The 23,393-nt window shown below is 48.3% G+C and overlaps 1 protein-coding gene across 1 annotated transcript in view; it reads left to right on the top strand.

Annotated features, from left to right (window-relative positions):
- LOC138493088 (uncharacterized) overlaps positions 1-23,393 on the top strand; it is a 726,753-nt gene that overhangs the window by 91,604 nt on the left and 611,756 nt on the right. The window contains exon 3 of the mRNA XM_069620304.1: positions 5,519-5,800. Coding sequence (XP_069476405.1) covers positions 5,519-5,800 — 282 coding nt within the window. The remainder of the gene's footprint in view (positions 1-5,518; positions 5,801-23,393) is intronic.

Here is a 23,393-nt window from a genome sequence, read left to right on the forward strand (position 1 = left end):
GGGCGCGGGTGTCACCGTAAAAAATATCTCCATCTTCTTGGCATTCAGACACAGATTGTTAGCCACACACAATGTCTCGATGGCGGGCAGACAATTAGAGATAAAAAACGAGGACAACAAATTAGTTCAGGGAAGTTTAAAGAAACCTGTGTGTCATTAACATAACACTGGAAATGAGAAAAGAAGAAGGACATCAATTGAGCCAGAGGGACGAAATAGATATGGAACAATTATAGGATAAAACCCAGGGGTACTCCACAGGTACATAGTGAGGTAATGGAGTACAAACAGCCCTGTTGCAGATGGTAAGGGCAGTTAGTGAGTAAATCAGCCATGCCAGTGACCGCTCCATGATGCTAATGCAATCATGTAACCGTTTAACGAGGATACAATTGTTGACCGTGTGAAAGATGGGAGCACGCTCTACCAACAAATAGTAAATAAAAGAGTCCTAGTTGAGTCTGTCAAAACAAAATGGCCTATACTAAATAAACCTGTTGCCTGCCCTTACGCTGTTACAAATATGTGCGGGAAAATGGTGTATGCAAAGAAAATGAGTGTTCAAAAGTAATATATCAGGATGACTGAACAGTGAGGTTCCCTTCCCCAGGTTTTCAGCACGGGACAAGGTGGCACACTTGGGCTTTGGAACACACTCTGGATTTTTTGGCACGAGGATGCAGTTCGGGACACAAGTCAAGGCCTTCCGCAACAAAGTCTCTTTTCCCTACAAAGGGCCTCATTGAACACTGAATCCGCTGCTTGACTTCCCGGTGATTCTGGGACATTACAAGTCCTGGCAGCGTGGGAATTCAGGCTTCAGATTCGTTAACTCCCCTTTCTCGTGGAGTCCCATAGGAGTGGAGAGACAGAAGCATTACAAATGGTGCCGGTGCTTCCATGAAAAGTGGAAGATCAACGGCCCCTGCAGGTAGACTCGTAGTGTGGCGGTCCAGAAACAAGGGTGCCGGTAAGCTTACCGGCACCCTTGTTTCCTGGCCGCCACACTTTGAATGAGGCCCAAAGTCTCTTATTCAAAGAATGCCTTAGGTACATATAAAACAAAGTTCCTTCTCTTCAGGAGTGTAAAGTTCATAAGTTTGCAGGTTCATTGTTTATAATGGGCCTCACTCAGCCAGGCTCAGACCCCTTCAAACGCAAGTTCACAATAGGCATCCCCTCCGTCGGGTTCGGACCTTGCAATCACAATTTCTCTTTGTTTCACAATTTCTCACTGTTCACCATGGGCCTCCCTCAACCAAGCTCAGACCCCCTTTAAACACAAGTTCACAATAGGTCTCCCTCGGTCGGGCTCTTACCTTTCACTCACATTTTCTCATACTTCATTTCAGGTCTCCCTCTGTCGGGCTCGGACCTTCCATTCACAAAGACTTTTCCAATCGAAGACTTTTGAATGTGCGAGGGGTTTTACAAATACCTCTGCATGACCACTTAGATTTCCATTTACTTTCTTTCACCATTTCGGATACACTAGACAGAGACCTTTGATTGGGCACCTTCGCTGTGCCAGACCAATCTATTATATAGTATCACTTTATATATTTGACTCTTTCTCTTCCTCCCCAACTCTGTTGTTCACCCGGGAGACGACCTTTGTTCTCACCAGAGTAATGATGCTTCTGTTGCTCCTCCCCAACACATTTGTTAACCCGGGAGGGTTCACTAGCTTTTCTCGGTCGCTGTTTCCTCGAACTACAAGTTCCATAATGCAAAAGTCACTTGCCACAGTTATCACTTGAAATGTCATAAACCGGCTCTCTCCCATTGTGCATGAGACCTCACCAGTTGTCTTCTCCTTCTTTCTCATCAGTCTTTGCCTTGATTAGGCTGGGGCCTCGGGTGCCGGTGCCGGTCTTACTCCTCCCCAACACCATTGTTCAACTGACAGGAAACCAGGCAGCCTCCAGGCACCTATGGCGGGAGAACAAACACAGTTCGATGTGGGAGGGGGGTTTGAAACCTCCACGCTTTGCCTCCACTTCTACTGCTGCCTAAGCAGACCTTGACGGGAGCTCCTGCTTTGCTTCACACCCGTCTCTCCACCAGTCAGTTCTGGGCTGAGAAGGATCTTTGGTTCTGCCTTCTGCTCTGTGGCTCCCCATAGCTTTCCTGAATTCTATTCACAGCCATTCAGAAAGTGCTTTCCTTTCTCGTGACCAGCCTTGCATTCTTGACTTCTCAGGGGCTTCTCTTCGCAGTGCTTGGACCCCTCTTGATTTACGAAAATATATGTCTTTGGACTTCACGTTCCAGAATGCAACAGTGAGTTTTGCTCCCATTTCGCCAACTTCCCCAAATGCCATCCATGAGGTTTTGGGAGCTGCAGGATTTTAAAGAGGATATCTTTCTGAGGTCAGGGTCTTACCACCTGCCCCTCAGAGGCCTGGGCCTTGATTGTCTGGCCCAGGGGAGGAGCTCTGGTTTGAGCACTTCCAGGTTGCCCCAGCTGCCCCTGGTTTGGCTCCCTGGAGTCAGAACTCCCTTGCCATACTGCCGCCTTCCCTGTACTCACAGGCGCAGTGCTGGGGTAGGCCTCCCTCCAATTTCTCCAGGGTTCTTTCTGCTCTGGCTTTTCCTTCCTGGTGTCCATGCTTCCTCTAGCATCCACAGCTAGCTCAGAGTATGCCTGTGTGCTGTTGTTTATACTGTCTGGGAGGCTGAACAGTTTTCTCGTGGGAATGATGGTTAAGGGAGGCCTGACCTTGCCTGGCCACATTACCGGGACAAAATGGCAACTGCCCATAGGAATACCTGGTGAATAGGTTCCTATGAGTAATCCTCATTTCTCCCTTTTGCTTTGTCCTCATCCCAGTGGTTTTGGAAAAGAGCAGTGGTGGGGGATTGTGGAAGTTGTACTGTTCCCAGGTAATAATGTGAAAATTGGGTGAAATGATGTCAGGTCGGGGAGGATAGATGTATGGTACTGGAAACATGGATTTTGGTTTCCCATAAGGCTCTGGCCTTCTTTCCTTTAAGGGAAAGTGCTGGGGTATGATGGGACTTGGTTTAGAATATCCCCTGAAGACTGAGGGGATGTCGGATAGGGGTGTTCCGGAAAGGGAGGGATACCGTGTCTCTCCCAATGGCACTCCTCCTGCAGTCCCAAAGGAACCCTGCCCAGGTGATCCTCCCTCGCTTGTCCACCCCCAGGGTTGAGATCCAAGCTCGATGGCCCTTCCCTGGCCTCCTGAACAAAGGATCCCCAGGGCCTACAAGTGAAAACACCCTCTGGTTTCTCACACTGTAGTGTGTGTTGCCAGTGACCACAACCCGCACAATAAAATTAAACCATATAACAAGTTCATACAATACACCTTCAAATAACAAATCTCACCCAGACTCCCCCTGCCAGCCATATGATGTCTGTGGACCGTAAGAGGTGACTGCGGACTCAGCGGCATCTGCAAGGCCTTTTTTCACCCTTATAAACCGCTCCATATCCTCTTTTTTACTCTCCCCTACCCTTTCTACATCCTCTTTCACCCACCAATTAACCCCAAATGTGTTTTCCAGACTTTTTTCCTACTGCGCTGTCCACGGTCTGAGGCTTTATCCGTGGACTCCGCAGCACCCGCAAACCCCTTTTTCACCTATAAAAGCAGCTCCATGTTAACTTTATTCCACTTCCAATCCCCCACCCTTTCTACACCCTCTTTCCGCCACCAATTAACCCCAAATGTGTTTTCCAGACTTTTTTCCTACTGCACTGTCCACGGTCTGAGGCTTTGTCCGCGGACTCCGCAGCGCCCGCAAACCCCTTTTTCACCTATAAAAACAGCTCCATGTTAACTTTATTGCACTTCCACTCCCCCACCCTTTCTACACCCTCTTTCAGCCACCAATTAACCCCAAATGTGTTTTCCAGACTTTTTTCCTACTGCGCTGTCCACGGTCTGAGGCTTTGTCCGCGGACTCCGCAGCACCTGCAAACCCCTTTTTCACCTATAAAAACATCTCCATGTTAACTTTATTCCACTTCCACTCCCCCACCCTTTCCATACCCTCGTTCAGCCACCAAATAATCCCAACTGTGTTTTCCAGACGTTTTCCCCACTGCGCTGTCCGCGGTCAGGAGCGTCCACAAATCCAACATAGCGACTGTTTGCAAAGATATGACGCAGCTCACTTTTTTCACCATCCAATCAGCTGGCGTGTCCGATGTCCGCGGACTCATGCTGGATCCTGATTGGTCCAGGGACCTGGCCGCCGCTCCTGCCGCAAATTTGGTGAAAATCCATCCAGCGGGTTGGGCTGTAGGCGTGAGCAAAAATCCTTTTCCATTGCATCTATGAGGATTTCCACACATTTTGGGATCCCCTTATAACTTCCCCCCCTGAACGAAACCACACTAAACTTGGCAGATTCATTCCTCAGGGGCCATATACTTTTCTTGCAAAGTTTGGTGAGGATTCATCCGGGGGGTCAAAGCTATAAGCCGCCCAAAAAGTGTTCTTTCTATGAGTTGAGCAATTTGACCATAACTACACGGCCGCTACTGCAGGCCGTGTAATATATGAACTCAGATTGTGATCTTACTTTCCCGGCCCATGCCCTGTACTGATAGATCGTTGTGGGGTCATCGTCAGATTGGATATAGCTCTATAGAGAAATGTCACATTTCAGGGTGGCACAACTATGTTGTGGTTCATATATTGATGACTTTGTGTGCATTATCTTCTTTACCCCATAGGAAAGTGGAAACAGGGATTAGTGATAGGCCTGTGAACTAAAGAAGGTGTAGTGTTCAGAAGAGTCAATCTCCACATGGGCAAGCCCAGAATCTTCACAAAAGCAGCAGCAGATGGGGTTGTATGATTTCTTACACATTTGACATCCTCCTGTTAAATGTCCTTCCCTATATTAATCATTACTGTCCATCACTTACTTTTAACGAGCTGATATCAATGTATCCATCAAACTTTAGTCTAGCCCCATGTTGCCTTCTTTATGTATGAAACACCAATCCGTTTTTTCACTTCCCCTTTCTCCAGCAATCTCTTGTTTGAATTGTTGTACCACAAAAGGCACTCTAGTCCTAAACTAATCTTGTAGTCATGTAACTTAAGAGTGAAACACATTGATGCATATTAATCTTTGAGCTTCAGATCTCATCCTTACCTGAGCAAGGAAACCTACACAATGGTGAACCAAGCCTGCTTCAGGAGAAGAGCTTAGCACTAACCTCTTCTTCTGCCTTTAAATCAATTTGAGGAATGTCGCCAAATGCTGAGTATTACTTATTCTCAGAGGTTTGATCTGAGTTCATATCATGTGAGTGAAACATTTGAACACTGCACATCAAATATGGGCGTTGGGTTTTCCCTGCTCACAGGCTGTATGTTTGTGCTCAATCTGACTAGCATAGAGACTCACCATTTTAAATGTAGTCAATGATGTAAGGCGGTAGAGGTGTTGTGGGAAAAACTGCACATATGTATTGATCAATTACTTTCTAATTAATAATTTGTCATGTTAACAAAATGCTTATTTTTTTTAGATGGGATGGGCATGGAGAAATTGAAACTGCCGAAATTGTCGAAGAAGCTAGAGGGAAAGGACGAGTTTCTACCAATCGATTGGTATGACGACCTCCCAGAGAAAAGAATACAGAATTCCATAGATCGAATGTATGAGAACATGGCGGAAGAAAGAGAACAACTTTCAAAATCTAAGGTCTCGACCAAGCCCAAGAAAAGAAGTCCCCCAACGACAGTTTTTGTGAATTACCAGCTCACGGAGGACGACGACACAAAGACCATGTCATTAAAAGAAGCAAAGGGTGCGGCCAATGGTTGTTCACAGCGACCCATACCTAGTTAGTCCAGAATGGCATTGAAGGCACTTTCTACATCAACATGTCATGTGGCGTTGAGCAGCTCCTCTATGCCAAGGCATTCAATGCCGAGATTGGTGTCAAAGCTGCCTTCAGTGTCATCTTACTTTTTGACATAGAGGGGATATGGATTGGGGGAGATTGAGAGAGACTGGGGATACCATCAGAATGAGTTGTAGTGCCACATCAACATGTCAGAAGTCAAGGAGTTGCTTCTAGCCAGGTTTGCTGTAGGGTATCGGTCCTAGGGACCCAATTTACTCTGAGCAGCCTGTTCATGGCTGAGAGTTTATAGCTATTCTTCAAAGCGTCCATGGGCCTGCAAACCTCCCCTTGGTGGCTAGATAGAAGCATCATCCTCGGTTCCTTGAGGGGAAAAAGCCTTAGCAGCATGCATTACATACAAGATGCACAGTGCCATATAGAAATGGCAGACAGAACATACATTTAGCATGCCCACCAATAGCGGCCATCTTGCTGATAAACATCTTGCATCGCTTGAAAACAATAGATTCCAGAAACATAGTTCTCCAGCATTGGATCTTTCATAGATTCACATGCTTGAATATTCCTCGTCGTCAGACTGGGAATCCTCTGTAATTTAAATAATTTTATACTATATTAAACTTTCCCTATAGGAACATGCTAAACAGCAAGCCCCATAGGCCCTGTGTAACCCTTCACTTGTGCAGTCCCTCCACATCCTTTGGTCCTTTTAGCACCTGTTCAATGCGTTGGCAAGGCTTTGGCTCCACCCCACGAAGCCATCGTCACAGTGGTCTAACTGAACAGGGGAATTCTCTTGAGCTCTCAGAGTTTTTTTCACTTTCATCTTTCTAAACCTATTTTATATTCTACCCAAAGGTAGTGTCTCATTAATGGGATTGTGCCTTCACTGGCCATAGTGTTCCTGGGCTTAGGGCATTTTTGTTTTCCCCTAAAACATCAAGTTTTTGGCTGCCTCTCTGTTACCTCATGGCAGAGCCAGAAATGCACACTGCCAAGGAGAAAACCTCCCTATTCAGGGACTGCAGCAAATGTAGCAAGAGGGTGATTTTTATTAGAGACCCTCATAAATATTGTATTTATTGCCTCTATCCTCTTGAGACACAGTCCTGCAAAATGTGCCCGACCTTCTCTAAAAAGACAACGGACGACAAGCATAGAAGACTCCTGCTACATTTAGAAAGCAGGCAAATGTCCTCTGACAAGGAATCTTCAAAAGCTGCGCTTTTATCTTTAACCAGGCAGAGTGAGAAGCAAGCTTCAAAGACAACATGTAGTATAGGTCAGTGGCAACGCGCTTGTCTTGGAAGCAAGATGATGCAGAGCAACACAGGTTCGAATACCAGGTCCTTGCTTAGAAACCTCTTCGGTATTAAGCGTGTTATAAAAAAGCACTTATAATTTTATAACATAAGATTATTAAGAGGAAAGCTTCATCAGTGGACTGGATGGAGTCTCCACCTCCCAAGGGGAAGAAAAAGAGTGTGAAAACCACCCTGGGGTCAGAGAAAGTCTCCAAAGCCCTGCAGAAGGGGGATCATCACAAGAAAGGTAAAGAATTATTATCTTCCTCTTCATCGGCAGAATGATCGTCCACGGGGTCGCCATTCATGCCAAAACCTTTGCCGCCGTGCACGAGCAGACTCGCTCCGTCCAAGATACCTGGCCTGTCGATGGACAAATCATTGTCCACCAAGAAAACCACAACCTCGTCGACGAAGACCTCATTGTCGAAAGACTCGTCAACTAAGCATTCATCCACGAAACAACACTCGACGATGAGGCCACTTTCGTCGATGGACCCCGTTGACTGGCACTCCATCGTACACGGCAGCGGACATCGTTGAGAAGTCTCATGTACAGTTAATTCACCAGGAGAAGGAGCTAGTTGCCCTGGAATCAAACTCCACCATTAGGGAGCTTTGAAGGGGCAGCACAGCTACCCCCAATAACAGAAATAGCAGAATTGCCAGACCTCATTCTGCAGGAAGAGTATTCAGAAGGGGAGGAGTTACAGCCAGATCAGCCTAAAGAACACAGGCCACACTGGCAACCACTCATGGAAGGACCTAATACAATCCATGCATGGAATGATGGAGGAATTTCAGAGGAGACAAAGAGCTAGACTGCTTACTGCTCTGCCAAGTCACAGAGAGGGTAGACCATCACAAAGCAAGTCCTCTGTGGCCCGAGCTTCAACGCCCTTCACCGTCTGTTAGCAATCACCAGAGGCAGTGATCACATTATAGTAAGTAGCCCAGACTGGAAAGATGGAGGCATTCTCCCTCCCCACCACGGTCCTCACCACAAAGGATGCGAGAGACCAGAGCACCATCTAACATCACAGTCTCTGAATGGCATGAAGACCCGTTGGGGATTCGAAGGAACCTGACGACCCCTACAGGGAGTTTTCTGACACTGGCACACATGGGGATGAGCCGAAGGAGAGTGAGTTGCTGCGAGATACGCCTGACACAGAACGGTATGATTGGGACACTGTTGTCATCGAGAAGCAGAAGAAACAATCAGGTCCCTCTGAGACAAAGATAAGGCGCAGCGTCCTTTTTGCTCTTTTCGATGCTCCAGTTCTAGATACAGAGCGTATGGCAGGTCTTTTCAAGGACAGACGTCATCGTCAAGCTCCTATCAAACAGCGGGCAGGTACCATCAGGTCACCAAAACCAAAGAGAAAAAAGGGGATTCAGCCAGGGCAGAGCCCAGGCCAAGAAAAATTGACACCACGATGCAGCGCCTCCCGCATCGCACCCTGGTGGGAGGACGCATAACCCAACACCTGCGACACTGGGGCACTGTCACTTCAGACAGGTGGGTGTTAAAGCTGGTACAAGGGGGCCAAACCATAGATTTCATACAGCAACCTCCGTTGTGACCTCCCCGATCAAGGAACACACACCTATTGAAACAGCTGTGGGTCGAAGTCGACAAACTAATGCTAAAGGCTGCAGGCCCCGTTCCAACAATAAGGAAAGGGGGTTTATTAGCACTTCTTCCTAATAAAGAAAAAGAATGGGCAGTGGCACCCAATACTGGATCTAAGGGCCCTCAACACATTTGTGCGCCGACTCAAGTTCAAAATGACATCTCTCCAGATGGTCCTCCAATGAATCAACAAGGGCGCCTTTCTGGCCACCCTAGACCTAGAAGACGCCTATTTTCATATTCCTATCCACTGCTCTCATAGGCAGTTCCTTCGGTTCTCGTGGGCAAACATCATTTCCAGTTCAAGGTGCTCCTCTTCGGGCTCAAGTCAGGACAGACAATCTTCCCAAAATGTCTGGCACCAGTGGCCGCCTATCTCAGACAGTTGGGAGTACAGGTTTTTCCATACCCGGATGACTGGCTCATAAAGCGGGTGTCCCTGAGAGCAGCGTCAGAGGCGGTGGAAAAGATGACAGTTCTGCTTCAAAACCTAGGATTTCCTATCAACAGGATTTCCTATCAACAAGGACAAATCATCTCCCATACTAGCGCAAACATCAATCATCCTGAGGGCAGATCTGGATACTTGAGCCCCCAGACAGAGTGGCGACAATACAATGCCTCGTCGTATGGTTTCAGAAGAAGACATACTCCACTGTACAACAATACAAGTCCCTCCTGGGCCTGGTGTCCTCCTGTATCTTCCTCATGCCTAATTGCAGACTGAAGATGAGACCGCTTCAAGAGGAGCTGGACAAGCAATGGTTCCAGTACAGCAGATCATGGGAGAACATTGTGCAACTCACACCGACATTCCACAGGGCTTTGCTATGTTGGGCGAAGGCCACCAATCTACTGCAGCGCATGCCTTTTCAAACACCCACGCCCACCCTACTTCTAAGGAGGAAAGCCTCACTCTCTGGGTGGGGTGTCCACTTGGGAAACAACCATGCACCATGATCATGATAGCCCCAGCGTGGGCACGTCAAGTATGGTGCACTGCACTTCTACAACTGTCGCAGGAGACCTCCATCCACCTCCAACCACATCTGCATGCTGTCGCAACACAAGGGCAAGTTTCTCCACCACAACCCCGCCAGTATATCTGCCAGGGGCTGGTTTCTCGGCAGCAAAGATTCCACAACCTCATGCTAGACTCAGCGCTTGGGCATATGCAGGGCGGCCAGGGCTCCGTCCACGTGACAGACATACGCCAAGAAGTGGAAGCGCTTCAAGGTGTGCTGTGTCACATCGAACACAGACCCATTCTCAGCATCTAGCCATCTCAATTGGAAAAGAGTGGTTTAGCGCTTTCATTGATTAAGGTTCACCTTCCAGCCATTTCTGCTTACACCACAAAACCGCATCCAGAGTCTCTAGTCTCCGGCCCGGCAGTTAAAGCCTTCCTGAAAGGTTTGATGCACATCTTTCCCATGGAATGGAAACCTATCCCTTCCTGGAGTATTTACACTGTTTTGGCAGCACTAATGAGAGCACCCTACGAGTCTATTCATAGGTGCGACCTGAAAATTCTGTCTTGGAAGATAGCCTTTTTAGGAGCCATCATGTCAGTCAGGTGCATTGGGGAGCTACCAGAACTTTCTGTCGAACCACCATTTACCATCTTTCAGAAGGATAAAGTCATTCTTCGACCTCACCCAAGATTCATCCCAAAGGTTTTTTCTGGGTATACATTGTTGGAGCAGATAGTATTACCTGCCTTTTTCGGCAATCGTACAACTGCAGCTGAACATACACTGCATTCATTGGACGTTGCTGGAACACAAAAATTCTACATACGTAGGACAAAAGACTTCAGAACCTCAAAAAGACTTTGTCGCATTAGCAGGACGTAGCAAGGGCCGATGTATCTCCAAACAGGGCGTGGTGCGCTGCATCCCGAGCTTTATCAACTTATGCCACCAGATGAGAGGCAATCCGCTACCGTCTCTGCCTACAGCACACTCCACCAGGGGAAGAGCAGCTTCGGCAGCATTCCAAGCGGGAGTGTCTTTAAGAGATATATGTTGTGCGGCCACTTGGAGCACGCTCCACACGTTTGCCCAGCATTACTGCCTGGAGGACATCAGAAGGGAAACGGCAGTTGGACAGGCAGTGCTTCAATACCTATTTGGTTAAGGTAGGAGTAGCCTAGGTATGCTTATAATATGTATATGTATCCCTCCTTCCCAATACTGTTTTGTCTCTACTTAAGTGTTCTGAGCACTGCTCACTTATGCAGACTGAGTCTCATATATATATATATAGATATATATATATATATATATATATATATATATATATATATATATATGGACACATTTTGCTCACTGACACATTCATAGTCGTTTGACTGCTTGGTATTCTATTCAAGCATGTGAATCTATGAAAGATCCAATGCTGGAGAAGTATTTGTTACATACCTGTAACTGTATTTCTCCAGCATTGGTTTCTTTCATAGATTCACATGCGTCCGTCCTCCTCCCCTGGGGAGTGGCTGCTCTGTATCCTATCAGTCATCACTTGTCAGCCTACACGTTTCAGAATCTGAAGATGGTTGCCTGGGGTGGAGCCTAATCCCTGCCATCTCATTGGTTATGGTCCAAAAAGACCAAAGGAGGTGGAGGGACTATGGGGCTTGCTGTTAAGCATTTTCCTGTAGGATAATTTTAATTAAGTATACTATTATTTAAATTACCGAGGATTGCCAGTCTGACGACAGGGGACATTGAAGCATCTGAATCTATGAAAGATACCAATTCTGGAGAAATACAGTTACAGGTAAGTAACAAATACTTCTTTACAACTCAGCCCCCCACCCCCTGTGAAAATCTGAGTACAATAACAGAAAAAACAGATGAGGCAATACAGTCTAGAATCAAAAACATCCGACTGTTCATGTAACTTAGCTTTAAGCCGAGTAACTATTCCTTAAAGACGATCATTTAAGCATTTGTGTCCAATATTTAGAACAGAAAGCCTGGCTAAGAGAGGAATGATAAACTGGGGCTTGTAAATAACTAATTGAAAAGTCCAGCCACAGACCAAGAGGGCACCAGCCTCCAGCACCACTACTGTCACTCCCGTAAAGCTGCTAGCAGGCATCAAGAAATTTCTCCCAGGGGATCCACATTTCAAATCCCATCCTTGTTTTGCACGTAGGTTCGTCCAGTCCAGTCTGGCTATTTTTGGCCACCTAGCGTGTAGTGAGTGAGCAGGAGGGTGTTTGCACTCATTTCTCCCGTGCATTGTTTCAACACACCCACAGTAGCACCCTGGTTTTGCAGGTGGCTCAAAGCTGAACTACCCCTTAGCCAAAGACTCTTACGGTATTGGGGATGTAGCCCAACTGCTTTCACCCTGGGAAAATCTTCCGTGAGCGCAACCCATCCCTGGCAAAGCATCCCCTCATTTTCGTGACTTCTATCAGCACCCAGGGACCACGATAAGGAAGCTCACTGGCGTTACTAATACAGCTTGAAATTATATAAAAGATTTTCAATTTGAGTACCTTAAATACGCTAAAAGAATGTGGAATTTCAGATTTTTTTTTTATAAAATGAAAGCCACGTCGTCTCTCTTGGCTTTTCAACTTTAGAGCACATTAATGCAACAGCAAGGATAGAAAGGTCTTTGTGTGTGTGTTTGTTTGTGTGTGATTGTATTAGAAATCATAAGCGTGCAACGTTAAATAGTTCTACTAACTGTTTCTCAAAGTTTCTTTATAATCGTAAACGAACATTGTGTTTTACGTTTCAATTACTGAACATGCTCATTCTGCTTCACTAAAAATGCTTTGATGCTTCAACTGCCGACACATGGCTGCTTTCCTTTTTGCCACACACTCATTGCTTGTGCATAACAGCTCGAGTCAACTCGAGTCATAAGGTGTATTTTCCTGATTGACTTTGTTGCCTAATGATGGTAGGTGGAGGATCTTTTTTCCTTGATTTGAGAAGCAGAGCATCGTCATTAGGATTCCTTCCAAGCCAATGATGGTCATATCACTATTCATAACTTTCCTCCTCTGAAGATCAGTTTAGTATGGCTGGTCTGTCTCTGTTTCTGCCATCAGCCTTGTTGAATTCTTCTTGCAATGAATTCATGAAAGAATTCACCTTCTGTCTCATTGTGTTTCTCTCATCTAGTCCTTTCCGCTCTGGCTCACCTGAAGCCTCGCTGACATTAGGCACCACAGTGAAATTCGATAGTACACTGCTACGTTCTGTTAGTCCTCGTGTAATCTCATCTTGTATTTCTGGAGTTTGCTAATCATCACCTGGTGGCACAGTGTGCAGATCCCAACGTTAACGAGTCAGTTGCTGCAGCAACGCTGACATCTGCTGCTGCAGCACTCTCCTCAGCCCCCAAAACTATTGTTGGCCTAGTCTCCATCTTAGTGACGTTTCCACCTCTGCCATAAGCACTGTCTTCCCCATCCAAAGATGACTCCCCATTTGACCAAGATACAAAAAGCAGATGGGTCACATATGTGTCTATGTATTCTCCTATGAAAGTGTTGATTTGTGTGTGATGGTACTGTGTGGTGAGGACCAGTGCATCTCACCCCTATAGGATCTGAGAGGCACACTTGATTCAGTCTTAAATGCAGTGAATATTTCAAACATGCTGGTACTAGTGAAATAGATTTCTGCTTCAACACAGGAACAAGACACCTCCAGGTGCAAACTATCATTATATAGGGTCTTAACTGATACGAAATCCAAGCACATCCAAGGCTGTGCCTACCAGCACTTTAATCAGGAGGTTATGATGCAGAGGTGAATTGGAAAAAAATGTTAATGCTCTTCTGGATGCAAGTAGTTCAGCTCTGCTTTTTCTTTGTCTGTCTTCTATAGTTTAACTATGTAGAGTGTCCATGAGTAACAACCTATAGTGGTAGCCCTGAGACTTCAGAAGGGCTTCTTTGCTAATCCAACAAACATGCCTTCACCGGCTCTCCCATAACACACTCATTATTTATGCAACATAAACGGAAGATCTATTTTAGTCAGATTTCTCATGTGTTTTATGCAAACTGGATATCCTGCTTTATCCTCATAGATATTAATTAGGATCCCCAAAGAACGAAGAGCAGTTGATTCAACATAAAGTTGAAAATCAGGGCTTAGTATACTCCATTCACATTAAATGTCAACAATTTATATTAACCTTTCCGTACTCAGTACTCACCAAACTCATCTAGTACTAGTAAAAACCAGTGTTTAGACATGTACAGCACTGGAACCAGCTGGAACTATCTCTCGACTAGGGCCTCATCACGAGTTTGGCGGTAATCCGGCATATTTCCTGTCGAGCAGTATTAGCGCCAACGCCAAGCCCCCGAGCGGATAGTCCACCAAATCACGAGTTTGCGTGCACGCGCACTGGGACATGGTGTTAGCACAAATAGCTCTCGACGTAGAAATGGCTCAAGAACCCGTAAATCCAGCGCACGGTGCCCTTCCGCTGTGTCAATATCGCACACTAATAGCGTGCGCTATTAGCGCATGGGAAACGTGTCAATGCCGGAACAGGAAATAAAGCGGCGGACATTTTGGAAATCACAATCCATCGAATATCACAGCCCCTGCAAGCCATCCACCCCCGGGAAGAGTGAAAAATGTCACAGGAGCGCACTAGGGGCAAGTCAGCCCTGGACAGGATCAGGAAACCCAAATTCAGTGAACAGGAGGTGGCCGTACTTGTGGAGGAGGCAGAGACCCACCATGATGAATTACAGCAGCGCAAGGCAAGCGGGCAGCATCGTGCACAGATCTGGCGGCACATCAGCCAGAGGGTGTCTGCATTGGGGCGCGTGCCCCGGAATGGGGAGGACTGTTGCAAGCGCCTCAATTACTTGCTTGTCAGAGTACGTGGCATACTCTCCCAGCACAGGAGTCTAAGCAGGGTCACTGGAGGAGGGCCACAACCACCACCCCCACCACCCGAGCTCACGCCCTGGGAGGAGAAGATGACTTTGCTAATCGACATGGGCACCATAGAGGGAGTTGGCGGAGCGGAGGCTGGCACTGGTATCCAGCCAGCTGCTGGTGAGCGCCCCCCCAAATGCATGAATCTGAAAGGACCACACATGCAGACCCTGAGTGAATGAATGTGCATGAAATGTGTGTGAGGCACTGCAGACACCCATAACTGAGCCTTTGTACCACCGTACCGTAGCGCCCCCTAGACTCCCCTGTATGTGCACTGCATCAATACAAGAGCCAGGGGAGAGACATCCATTGCCATGGCACTGATACGTAGAGTGTGAGTGTGCATGAATAAACCCCCAGCACCATGTGCATTGTGCATCCTCATCACGCATGTGATGATGACACACAAAAATTTCCATGCAAGTGTCCCTCCACACTGACACATTCCACCAATCACGACATGGGGATTGAACACAATGCAAGTGCTATGCATAATTTCTACTGGCTACAATCCCACTTGATGGCAGGAACTACATGATACTAATGTAGGCCGCCCTGAACTCAATCCACACCCTATGTACCCCACAGGCACACAGTGATCACCATGGGACGACGATGAGGATGAGGAGGCCACTGCATCACAGCGCCTGAGGCAGCGCACCCCAACTAGCACCACCACCCCGCAAAGGGGCCGCGCAGAAGCAAACCGACACCGGACTCATCGCACATCACCACACCGCAGCTCAACCAGACTGCTGCAGCACCCACATGGCCGCAGGGTGTCAGTGCCTACCTCACCCCAACCCATCATGCAGACTCTCGATGCAGAGGGAGTCACCTGTGGGTCAGAGGCCGATGAGGGACAGACACCTCCAGCTGCGCCTCAGCCAGGACTGTTGCATTCCCCCAGATGCAGCGTCACCGAAGGGATGGCCACACCACAGGGGAGCCCAGAACCAGTCACACAGGTAGCACAAACCCCACGTGTGCATGTGCGTCGTGTCCGTACACCAGAGCCTGATGTTGACACACCATCATATGGCACCCCAGAATACAGGTACTCAGACCACAGCAGCCCCATCCAAGCTGCCAACATGTCCCCATGCAGCCCCCCCCGGCAGTGCACAGCTGCCAGGCGGGTAACCGCCACACCAGGGGTACCTTTCGTCACGGGAGTTGCTGTGATGGGACGTCTGGACATAATTGAGGCCAAACAGGCAAAAGTGGAGCCCATGGACAAAGTGCACAGCCGGCACATCAAGGCCATCAGCGGATCCATACGGCATGGCTGCAAGTACATGGCCCGAGACAACACGTGCCCCCGAAGAGTGGTGGAGCAATGCAGCGCAGCCATGACAGGTTTCGGCCAAAGTGTACAGGAGTTGTGCGAGGCAGTACCTGCACTTGCAGAGCAGACAAGGGAATCAAACAACCTTCTCTGTCAGCAGCTGCAGGTCATCGGGTCAGTCCCATCAACCTCCACTACACCCACGGAGGGATCCCTTGAGCCTTCACCTAGGCCCCATTCATTGCACCACCTGAGATCCCACACACCAGAGGGGCCAGGATATGGAAAGCGCCCGCGACCATCATAGATGCACATGGCATTGTTGTGGCTGCCCTGAGAACATGCACCTACCTGCACTGTTGTGGGGAGTTAACTGGGGGGAGGAGGGATTGTGTGCTGGGTGTTCACTGGGGACAGGAGGGATTGTGTGATGGGTGTTCACTGGGGGAGGAGGGATTGTGTACTGGGTTTTCACTGGGGGAGGGTGGATTGTGTGCTGGGTGTTCACTGGGGGGAGGGGGATTGTGTTCTAGTTGTTCACTGGGGGAGGGGGAATTGTGTGCTGGGTGTTCACTGGGGGGTAGGGGGATTGTGTGCTGGGTGTTCAATGGGGGAGGGGGTTTGTCAATCATTAAATAAATAATGTTAAAAATTCATACAAAGCATGGACAGTCATGATTGTGATAAGGTGCTCTTTAATGTTCAAGTGATATGTGTAAAATGTAGCCATCAGCTGTTCCAAGAATAATTGTCAATCAAGCCCTGTCTGGCCAACCTCCCCTCCCTTACCCCATTCCTGTCTGCACGTACAACACCTTCTGGCACATCATGATCTTCACTCCCATCCTCAGGTGGCCGCATTAGCATCGGGGGGCAGTGGCACATTCCTGCAACAGCAAATGTTGTGCAGCATGGCACATGTAAGTACGATTTTGCGAGCTTTTTCACGGGCATACATCAATGCCCCTCCCGTACGGTCTAGGCACCGGAAGCATGCCTTCAGCAATTCAAATGCCCTCTCCACACAGATGCATGTACGTCCATGGGCAATGTTGCATGCCCCCTCAGCTGCAGTGTGTGGATGAAGCACAGGGGACATCGGCCATGTGTACTGGGGATATCCAAATTCACCTGCAGGGGTGAGAATACAGGTATGAGGACAAGTTTAGTTCAGTGGGTGCACAAGGCTCAGTCATCAGTAACATTGGCAGCAGGATCACGTTTGTGTTGAAGAGGTCATGCTGTCTTATTGCAATACTGGCATCCACCCTTTGCCTTCAGGGACATGCATGGTGTGAGGTTGCCATGCAGCTGTGTATCTATGTATATGTGAGTTGTTATGTGCATCACACTCATGTGTCACATGTGGGCTAGCTATCACATGGTTACTTACATTGTGGTGTGTGCGGTGCTAGGGGCAGCATTGATTCAATAGAGTACTTACTAACTGCAACACCCCTGTTGCCAAATGTAACAGTACTCTGTCCCTTGTCACTGGAGGAGGGGACGCTTCCATCTGCTTGTGAATGCGACATGTTGTTAGCCCCTGTGTAATTGTCAATCCCTTTGGCTGCTGTTGCGTTTGCTGATTGGCACAATTATGTACAGTTCTCCAGGCATGTGATTGGACAATCAGGGGTCAGTGTTTCTGGGATGTACATTGTCGTTAATCAAACTAGTTGTGTGTAGTGCTTTTGTGGATGTGCCTACCTTTGCGCACCTTTGGAATGACTGTCGGGTGGCCAGGGTGGGATGTCTCTGCTGTGTCAGGGTGAGAAGCAAAACAGCGACATACAGGAGGCTTTGTGGTAGTTGGCCTTCCATATGTGACTGTGCTGGCACATGTCTTTGCCATTCAGGCTGGGTGTGTTCTGCCGTGTTGAACCTGTCCAAGGGTTCTCGTGCGAGGTACATGCATGGAAATGTTGCAGTGCTGGTGCTGCCTATGTCTCCTGCTGGCAGGCAGGGATTTCACTGTGTATGTCCAGCCCCATCAGATGTCATTTAACATGCATTTCGGACTACATTTGTACTCACCCAGCATCCATGTGTTTTGGGCTCAATGCCTATCCATGTACGCTGGCAGGGTACTATTGCGCAGGACCATGGAGGTGTGGGTGGATCCTGGAAAGCGGGCACAGCAGTGGCTGATGGTGAGGTCAGGGCTATAGGTCATCTGCACGGTTTCGGTAGGCTGCCTCATGTGTCTGGGGTGGTACTTGTGCTACATGTGTGCAATCCAGGGCTGCTATGACATTCCTGTGCCTGTGTGGCTGGCAATGCAATGTGCTCATTCACATGGAGCAGCAGAGTATCCAGCACCTGTCCAAGCATGGCACTGAAGGTGGACTGGGCCATGCCATGCATCATGGCAACAGTATGTTGGTAGCTGCCAGTCCCGCGGTATTGTAGCACAGACACATGCTTCACAAGCAGGGGCACTGCAGTCCTGATAGCTATACGGCTGCCAATGTCAGCCTGGATTGTGTCCAGCAACTGGGTGATGGTTGCCCTGTCCAGCCTATACTCGGTTAACAACTGCCCATCAGTCAGGGCCCAGGGTGTTGGCCTGACCCTCGGGATGGCTGGCCGCCTTGCAGGTGCTGCTCTCCTCCTCCTTCTCCCCATCCCCACCACCGCCTGCGCTCCAGGGGCCCTGACCTGGTTGGCTGGCCTCTGTAGCTCCAGGCACAGCTGGTAGATGTCCATATCAAGGCTCCCGCTCCAAATGGCAGCATGGTGTTTGAAAGTGTGTGTTGTGCATGGGTGGGTCCTTTGTAGGCCTCTGATTTGCAATAGGTTTCACCTGGGCCCTTATTAATGTGTCCTGTGTTCTTTTACCTCCAGCATTTGGCAAAGGGTTTTTTCGGCGGATTATCTGCTGCTTTTCTGGTGCTAATAGCGCCTACGCCGGACTTATGATTGCTTTGTAATAGCGCAAATGAATACTGGCGCTTTTACAGCTGGCGCTTTTACAGCCGCTGTATTTGCGCCGGCTGTAATAGCGCCAGCGGTATTTGTACTCGTGATCCGGCGGACCCTTAAATGCGGCGCTAATAGCGTTACCGCCGGATTTAAGGGTTACAGTCAAACTCGTGATGAGGCCCTAATTGAAAAGACAGTCTAATGACCATACCCTGGAAGCTACTGACTGGACCTACTCCAATTTCCAATGCTTTAGAGCTCTTCACAGTTTGTATTCACTTACATAGGCCCACCATTTTCACTTGGGGTTTGTCAGAGTCTCCCCAGCTCTTCCTCTATGTGCACTCATAGAACGTTCTTTGCAAGAGAAAGGGCAGAATCCCTCATGGGCCTTAATTTACAGCAGCCCCACCACAAGTGTTTAATTGATTGTCCCCTCTTTGCCCCAATCCCTTCAGTATAACCCATCCACCGCTATCTTCTGTCTTTCTGGTCTCCAGTATACACTTTTGATCACATTGTAAGGTGTTACTGGATATTTGTCTTTTCTCACATGTTCTCACCAACCAGCCAGAATCTCGCCTCACACTGAATCCTCCAGAATTCAGCGCAGAGTTTCTGCTACCTCACAGGACCAAAGAAAATTGCTGCTTTGCGTCTTTTAGCTGTCATTTGGTTATCCATTGCCCCATTCCAGCCCAACTCTGAACTTACACCTTCTTCTTCTCAGCCAGCCATCCCCCCCTTTCCTTTCTGCTTACCCACCTACCCTCCCTCTCTCTTGGGCTGCACCCTTTCCTCATTGTCTTCACTCACCTATTTCTTCTACCCTCCATCATGCGTCTTGCACCATTCCTCCTTCTACTCACTCTCATATCCTTGCACCTCAACTTGGTTTAACCTCTGCATCACTCTCCACCCCCCCATCCCACCCTCCTCCTTCCTTCTGCACCCACACCCTTCAAATAAGATGTTCCTGCACTCCAGGGTACTAGAAACCTCATCTATCTCCCTCGCCTACTGCACAAAACCTGCTCCTCTCCCCCATCTCCTGTTACTCTTTCACTTGGCCTCTGGAATGCACAATCCCGCTGCAACAAGCCTTCCTACATCACTGACTACTTCGGCTCTTATCACCCTCTACTTCTTGCTGTCACAGAAACCTGCATCTCCCCTCATAACTGCTACACTAGCAGCTCTTCACACTGACTGTAATACCTTCTCCCACTCACCGGCCTGTTGGGAAGGACAGCTGTGTGGGGTTCCTTATTAGTAAGGCTCTCAACACTGCCGATCTACCTCCATCTGACATCCACTCTTCCTCTTATGACTATGCCAGCATTCAACTCCTCCCTCCTACTCCTCTCACTGTTCTTTCTCTTTTTCGTGATCTAACCCTTCTCCTTGAGTCGCTTCCTACTGACAATCCCATTATCATGCTGGGGGACTGTAACCTTCTCAGGCCCTCTGCCTGCAGCCATCTGCCTTGAACTTGAATCCCTCCTAACTGACCACTCCCCCCATGACCAACCTATCCACTCTGGTGGGAACTCTATTATCCTTGTCTTAATAATTCACTTGCCTCATATGGCTTCTCCATTTACCCCTCTCCCTATGATCACTCCATTGTTCACTTTAACATCTAGGTAGCTCCACCTTCTTCTCATCCCCCCTCTTCAATGACTGAGAGGAAATTCAGGCAGGGCTGTCTTGCCCCTTACCTTGAGGGCCTCCATTCTGTCTCTTTCCCCTATTCATTCCTCTTCCATGAACTGTGCTTTCTCTATGCACTTATGACTCAATTTGGCCAATACTACCCTGCTCTCACATTCCCCTTCCCGTCCCCATCCTTAGCCCTGGATCATCTCTGAAATTCAGACGCTCAAAATAAACATGTGCCGTGACCTACAAAGCTGGTGCACATTGCATACAACTTCCATACTCTTAGTCTACAAAGATTCCCTTGCTACCTTAACCTCTGAACTGGACTCCGCCAAGTCCTCCTGCTTCATAAACCTAATCTCCTCCCTTCACAATCACCCCTGCAAACTTTCATCCACCCACCAATCTTGCTCACACCTCCCAAGCCAATATCCATGAGCTCCTTTCTGCTTATGACTTTTCTCACTACTTTTCCTCTAAAATATATAAAATCTGTGACTTTCTCCAGCATTGGATCTTTCATGGATTCACATGCTTAGAATATTCCCTGTCATCAGGCTGGGAACCCTTGGTCTTTTTATAAAAGCATTTTCGAGTGGATTGTGTCCTCCAACGTATTCCTCATCTTAGATGTATTCCATCCAGCTTTGCTGCTCTTCGGAAATTTTTTCGGCAGAGGGCGCCGTGCATCAATGTCGTCGAGTCGATGGTCCCTCGAAGGCATCCGTCACGGGTGACGTCATCGGGTGTATAAGTAGCACGCGCGGCGCCCATTGGCCTCAGTTCCGTTTTTCCGCAGTTACGTTGCTTCGGACATTTGGCGCGCCTCGAGTTCTGTCAAGAAATATAATATAACGAGAAGTAATTATGTCCTCGTCATCGACGCCGACCACGACCCGAGATCGCGTTTTAAGAAATGCAAGTCGTGCGGCTCAAAAATGTCGATCACGGACCCGCACCACGAGTGTTTGTGTTGTCTCGGGGTAGGCCACGACATGGAGGCCTGTTCGGAGTGTCAGGCGATGACGGGGAAGGCCTTGCAAGAAAGGAGAGGAAAGCTGCAGGTAGGTCGGAAGGATCGAAAAGCCTCTAGCGTCGAGTCGAGACCCCATGGGGAAAAATCTCCTCGACGCGAAAGGCATCGATCTAGATCCCGAAACGATTCTCATCATTCGTCGAAAAAGTCGAAGAAACAACGCCATAGGTCTCCCTCCACCTCATCGTCAGACGAGTCTCTGAAAATGAAATGCCCCACAAATCATTTGTCTACTGAAGAGTGGGAAGCATTCAGGGTCAAAATGATGGAGGTGTTTGAGAAGGCGAAGCCTCGGTCCGCACCTTCTTCGGAAGCTGGCCGGGAGCGTCATCGCTCCGACACTTGCGCGCCCTCGAGCCCAGGTGATCATAAAAGGAAGGATAGGGAACCTTCCAGGACGCCGAGCGATAAACGCTCGAGTCAAGTCGACCGCTCGAGGTCACCGATGCCGTCCGAGACCTATCACACCTCGAAGAGGAAACCGTCGAAAGCCGCCTCGACGCCCTCGAAGCAGACCATGTTGACGACCACTATGCCGTCGACGCCTTTATCGACGTCGACGCCGAAACCTTCGGCGCCAAAGGCTCCAACCAAGCCAGGGCAGCCAGAAAAAGAGAAGGAGAAAACTACAAAACATGTATCTTCTTCAAAACCTGGTACTACACCTCTTCCTCCTCCTCTCCCAGAGAAGGTTTTCAAGCCTCGCCCTAGGAAGGAGTTTTTCAAATCCTTGACCTCAATTTTTGAGGAACAGGAGAGATCCGAGGAGGAAGATGTACCTTTTGGACTGGAATATGGCACCCAAAATGTCCCAGAATGTTTGATATAAGAGGAAAGCAGAATGAGGGATTTGGTGGAGTCATTACATAATGCAAGTGGCATTGACACCTCTCCTGAGAATGACTTTGGTAGACCAGATCCAGGAGAGCATGCCAGTCCATTTTACTGTCAGTTAATGACCAAGGTGGTAGATTACTTGGGATGGGCTAGACCACCAGCCCAATTCGTCCAGGACGATTTAACAGACATATTGGACCATGGTCCCACTGAAGACCCTGTATTACCTTTTCATGCAGCCTTACAAAACAGGGTGGCCAAGAATTGGGAAACTCCAGATTCTATTCCTCCTGTAAATAAATCCCTCGCATCAAAATACCGCCCAGCCAGTAGCGACCCCGCCTATCTGTCAAAACATCCAACTCCTGAGAGTTTGGTCATACAGGCAGCCACAGCTTCCAACAAACTTGCGTACCCGTCTATCCCTTCAGACAGGGACGATAAGCGTGTGGATGGTTGGGCACGGAAGGTATTTTCAGCCGGGAGCATGGCACTAAAATCTGCCAACTCCACGTGTGCCTTTGAAACATTTTTTGTACACTCTGTGGGAGTGCATCGTAATGGCGGCGGAGCACATACCAGAAGGGGAATAAAGGGAAGGTTTCCTAGCCATCGTTAGAGATGGAAAGGAGGCCATGCAGGAATCCCTTCAATCTGGATTGGACACTGCGGATAGTGTAAGCAGGTCCATGGACAGTAGCACGGTAATGTGCAGGTTTGTGTGGTTACGGAAGTCGGGTTTTGCACCAGACGTACAGAACCGCCTCCTGAACATGCCTTTTGACGGGTCTCACCTTTTTGGCAACAAGGCTGACGAGAGGCTTGAGAGGTTGCAGACCTCAAAAGCAGTGGCAAAATCTTTAGGAGCTGCTATTAGGCAACCTCAGCCTTTTCGTGCGCAAGGGCAAT

Source organism: Ambystoma mexicanum, chromosome 10 (assembly GCF_040938575.1).
Source record: "Ambystoma mexicanum isolate Mex_15411 chromosome 10, UKY_AmexF1_1, whole genome shotgun sequence".
Lineage (NCBI taxonomy): Eukaryota > Metazoa > Chordata > Amphibia > Caudata > Ambystomatidae > Ambystoma > Ambystoma mexicanum.